We start from the raw sequence: 5,000 nt of genomic DNA on the forward strand, positions 1-5,000 counted from the left end.
TCGGCAACTGGACAGATGTCTTTCTTGCAGATCTCTCTAACTGGGACACTCGACCAGCAAATGTCACAGTCAGGGGGACTAGGCAGTCTTCACAATAGAGTTCAACATCTCTGGACGTGAGATATCTGCGGATTAGTCAGGTATGACCTATCCAAAGACGGGTCAGGGCTGTTTGGTCATGGCAACTCTTGATGTTAAGATAACTCCATGGAGAGATTGCTGTTGGACTTATTTCTCTCAACTTTGTGTTGGCAGCAAAAGCCTCCCATCTCCATTGCCATTCAGTCCAAACTGCCAGGTGAATCGGGGGAAATAGGTCTTTGAAAGGTAGTGGGGAGGGGGGAGTAACTCAGGCCCCTGTCATCTTAGCAAGTCTGTCTGCCTGTTCATTTCCGGCTACACCAACATGGGCTGGAACCCGACAAAACCCTACTTGATGTCGCCAACTTTCGAGGAGATACAGGTACTCCATTATTGATAAAATTATGGGATGATTTGTAAGAGAGCTAAAAGGTTCCAATGCTGATATGGCACTTCTAGAGTCACTAAAAATGGTAAATATAGATGGTGGAAAGGTAAGAATTACTTGCAGAGCAAGTACAATTGCTGACAACTCTGCAGTAAAAACAAAGGCAGTATTACAAAGGCTGCCACTCTGACTGAACTGAGGGAAGACTACACCAAAGCCAACCCCTACCTCAGACTGTGAACCATCAGTGTATACAGGGACCGAACCTGTGTGACTTGAGGAATGTTCTAAAAATATAGTGTGGGATTCCTGAATAGGAATGCTATTCGTATTTTCTATGGCTGAGCTGCATATTGATATATGTGAGAATTGCCAGTAGCCTATCTTGAGGAATCTGGTGAGGAGAGACTGGTAGAGCTGGGACTAACAAAGATGACATTACCGATGCAACTCTGTATTCAAATGGTTTATGAAAACTAGGTCTTGTATTACAGAGATTGGAATGTGAATCATGAGAAACTGTGGATATTGAAATATTGAGTCTGGGAGATGGTAGATACAGCACCAGCATCGCACCATTAAAGTGTGGTACCCACATAAGTGGTTACCAAAAATGACACCAATGAACCAAGTTTCTTTCACAAATTAACTTCTATGGCCACGGAGGTACAAGTTAGGATCAGGGTGAACACCTCGATTACAACAGAAATGAACTGCAACAGTCTTTGAAGCAAAGAATAGAAAGCTGTGTGTTTTAGCCTAATGAGAAATGTTATTAAGTGTCAGTTGCAGCTTTCATTCAATTAATCGCATTCTTGATGCAGAAAATGATATTGAAAGGTCTTCAATATGACGAGATCCACGGACCCCATCAAGAAGAATGCCGATAACACTATTGATTGCCACAGCAAACAGTATGAAACTTAGAATACTTCTTTGAGGCACACCTTCTTCAAGCTGATAAGCTTCAGACAACACATTTCTAATATGTATCCATTAAATTTGATTTGCAAGAAACTACTGGATAAAAATAAGAAATTACCACGCATACCAAACTCGTATAAATCAAGTAAAATCGAATGACACCAGGTAGTGTCCTAGGCCTTCTCAAGATCAAAGAAGACTGTGACATGATGTTGGTGAGAACCAAAGGCAGCACAGACTGAAGATTCTAGGATAGAAGGGCATTGGTGGTAGAATGCATCTTTCTAAAGCCATATTGTACTGGAGTTGGGTCACTGTTTTTTTTCTAAGTATCATATAACGTCTTACAAATGCAAAATGTCAGAGAGATGTAGAGTGTAGAGTGCAAAGGATCTTTACCAGGTTTTGGAAATTCACCTGTATGCCAAATCTTATTATACAATGATAATAAAAACAAAAATGTTTGCAGGGACAAGTGGCATAAGAAGGTATAAGGTATACTATCATGGTGACGAGTAGTGACATTGCTTTAATGCCATCTGAAACTCGTATATAGAGAAAGAGACATTGTAAGCTTCACCTCCAGATGTAAAATTTATACTTCAAGATTGTGAGTAATGACAAAAGGCAAAGATGGGTCTTGTTTTGAAACATTAGCAAAATGATCTGCTAGGACTTCAGCTACTTCTGCAGGGTTAGTCAGCATGATACCATTGTGAAATATTACAGGGGGAAAGGAACAGTAAATTTCCCTGATATTTTCCTTACTCTGTTCCAAACTTGGGTTAGAGGAGTCTTTGAGGTAATTGTTGAAACATGTGTCTTCCATGAAGCACGCTTTGTATCTTTCAAGACTGATGGTACATGAGCCCTAGCCTTTCAGAATTCCTTCACACATCAAAGATTTCCCCGATTTCTGCGAAGGCAGGAGAAGGCAACTTGTTTCGCCTTCGCAGCTGATGAACACTCACCAGGGCACAGGACATCTGGGAAAATGGCCTGATGTTTTTGGGATGGTTAAGAGAGTAGCTGAATGTATCATATCTCTAATATATATTGCCACCTCATTCAAGCTATATAATTCTTCAACAGAACAGTCTGTAGAACAAAGCTGTGTGAAAAGTTGCCAGTCTGCTATATCTAGGCACCACCGAGGAAGGCAAGTTTGTGGTGCACTTTTCTCGGATGTTATAATAATAGGGAAATGGTCACTTCTATATACATATGGTATTACCCTCCAATTTAAGTCTAAGATAGTATTGGGGAAACCAGAGGAGATATCAATGGCTGTAAAAGTACCAGTTAGGATGTGGAATGATATCACTTCACCATAATTTAGAATTCCTAACTCCTTATCCTCTATTAAGGATGAGAGTAAGATGCCCTGTGTATTGGTAGTGCAGTCATCCCACAGAGGGTGCTGTCCATTCATATCACCTAGTAGAAGAAAAGGTGGGATAAGATTGTTTACAAGATGGTCAAGATCACTCTTTTCAACTGGAACACTGGGAGGGAGGTAGACATTACATAATGTGTATTGTCTGTGGAGAAACACTTGTACAGTAATTGCTTGTAGTGGAGTATTAATTCTACGACACCATGATGATCCTGTGCAAGCACACCAGATAAGGCACTGAGGTGTGTGGCTTCTTCCTGGGATGTCACTTCTACAAGGAGGTTTCTATCCATTATTGGCGTTATTTTAGGTTTACTTCCACAGGCCTATGGAGTTAAAATATGTCAAGATCTGTGATGGGCAGCTCATTTACAGATTTTAGGGTCATATATTTATCAAAGTTAGCTAGTTCCTATGACGGGTTCCACCAGATGAGGGTGGAACCCGTCATAGTCTTATTGGGTTCCAAAGTGACAATGAAAGATGGTCGAGAGGAGGAGGCCAGAGGCAAGAGGACATCAGGCAGAGAAGCAAGTCAAAATAATCTAAAATGTTTTTCTGCTGTAAATATATTTGTTCATGTTTGCTTCCCCACCCTCCCCCACCCACCACAAAGTCCTACAGAGGGATGCTGATGTTGGGGTCTATACACATCCAACAGCCCCAGGCGTAGTGGGGGAAGTATATGCAGGTACAATCTGGTGTGGTATGATAGCTGCGGGATCATTGCGGTGTCCACCAGACAGTGGCCACTTGATCCTAGCCAGTATATTTTTCAAATGAAAACGTGGATGACCAGCTGAATGACCTGATTGGGTCGAGATTATGCCTCCCTTCTAGCTGGAATTGGGGAACAAAGGAACATATCGCTAGCCATAGGGTGCAGCATGCAGCATCACTTAGTCCCTAGACTCACTTCTCCCAGTAACACAGGTCACCAAGCACAGCCAACTCGTGGGGGGACAAATCTTTGCCCTAGATGTTAGGTGGCCAAGTTTGTACATCACATAAGATATGTCCCAAATATCAGAGGAGATGGAGGAGACCAGAGAACAGGGAATTATCCTCGAAGTTGAGGAGTGGGAGGGCAGAAGTTGTGTCCTGTCCCCCTGCATTCTAGAGTGTGGGGGGCAGGTAAAGCTACAAGAGTTTCAACTTTATCTGGCTTAAAGCAAAAGTGTGTTTGCATATGTGTAAGAACATTAATAAGATTACACTATTACAGTCAATCAAAATGGAAACAGAGATGGGAAAAGAAGAAAAGAGAGCAGAGAATAAAATAGAATAGAGTTGAATAAAATACAAAAGAAAAGAGAAAACAGAAGGGAAGAGAAGAAAAGATGAAAAGAAGAGAGAAGAAAGTAAAGAAAAGAAGAGAAGAGCAAAAGAAGTGACAAGAAGAGATGAGAGAAGACAAGAAAAGGAAAAAGAAAAGGAAAGAAGAAAATGGTAACAATAATAGCAACAAAAAATTTAAAAATCAACAAGCTGACACTGACCTATGTCAATAAGCACAGGCAGTGGTGTGGGAAGAGGCTCGGGTGTAGGAGTGACAGTCGAGACCTTAGCCAACATTTCTTCTGTGGTTACCTCAGTTTGGTCTGAGGAAGGCATTGTTGACATAATTTTCTCTTGGATATCTTGCAGATCTTGGTCCTGGTCCTGTGAAAAATAGATTTTTGTTTGTTTGCTTGTAACCATACTCCATCTTCCTGCATTTACAATAACTAAAAATTATTTAAAAAAATAAATAAATACATGAATAAACAAACAAATAGAACAAGAGCAATGTTCCCCCTTCTCTACCAAAAATATGAAGGAAACTGATGAGCTTGTATTGGGGACAAATGTAAACAACTTCATTTGTATCATTACTACTATACTCATTCACACAAGAATATCAATTAGCTTAATGCATTGGAAAAAAAAAAACATGTTGGCCATAGTGATGTCAAATAGGTGTCATCATTCTCAAAGGGTAATATAATTGAAATAATGTGTCTACTTTGTAACAGAATAATGGCTAGAGCATAAGTATAATACAAAAATACACCCAATATCCATCCTTCCACCTCATCAAACAATCACACCTGTTCCTTCTACTAAAGGAGGGCACCTTAAACATTTACCTTTATTTCAGTGACATTCTTATTCTTATCTGCAAGTAGATGCTCCTCAATTTTCTCACTCTTTGGTACATTGGCATCAGAC

At 40.4% G+C, this 5,000-nt stretch overlaps 1 protein-coding gene across 5 annotated transcripts in view; it reads right to left on the reverse strand.

The window, feature by feature from the left end:
• The window catches only part of LOC113816190 (uncharacterized), a 14,847-nt gene that overhangs the window by 5,003 nt on the left and 4,844 nt on the right, over positions 1-5,000 (reverse strand). For all 5 annotated transcript variants that reach the window (XM_070142973.1, XM_070142972.1, XM_070142970.1 and 2 more), the window contains exons 2-3: positions 4,919-5,000; positions 4,289-4,451 (exon numbers count right to left, since the gene is read on the reverse strand). The exon at positions 4,919-5,000 is cut by the window's right edge and continues 134 nt beyond it. In XM_070142973.1, the coding sequence (XP_069999074.1) occupies positions 4,289-4,451; positions 4,919-5,000 (245 nt within the window). The remainder of the gene's footprint in view (positions 1-4,288; positions 4,452-4,918) is intronic.

The sequence above is a fragment of the Penaeus vannamei genome, chromosome 30, assembly GCF_042767895.1.
Source record: "Penaeus vannamei isolate JL-2024 chromosome 30, ASM4276789v1, whole genome shotgun sequence".
Taxonomy (NCBI): Eukaryota; Metazoa; Arthropoda; class Malacostraca; order Decapoda; family Penaeidae; genus Penaeus; species Penaeus vannamei.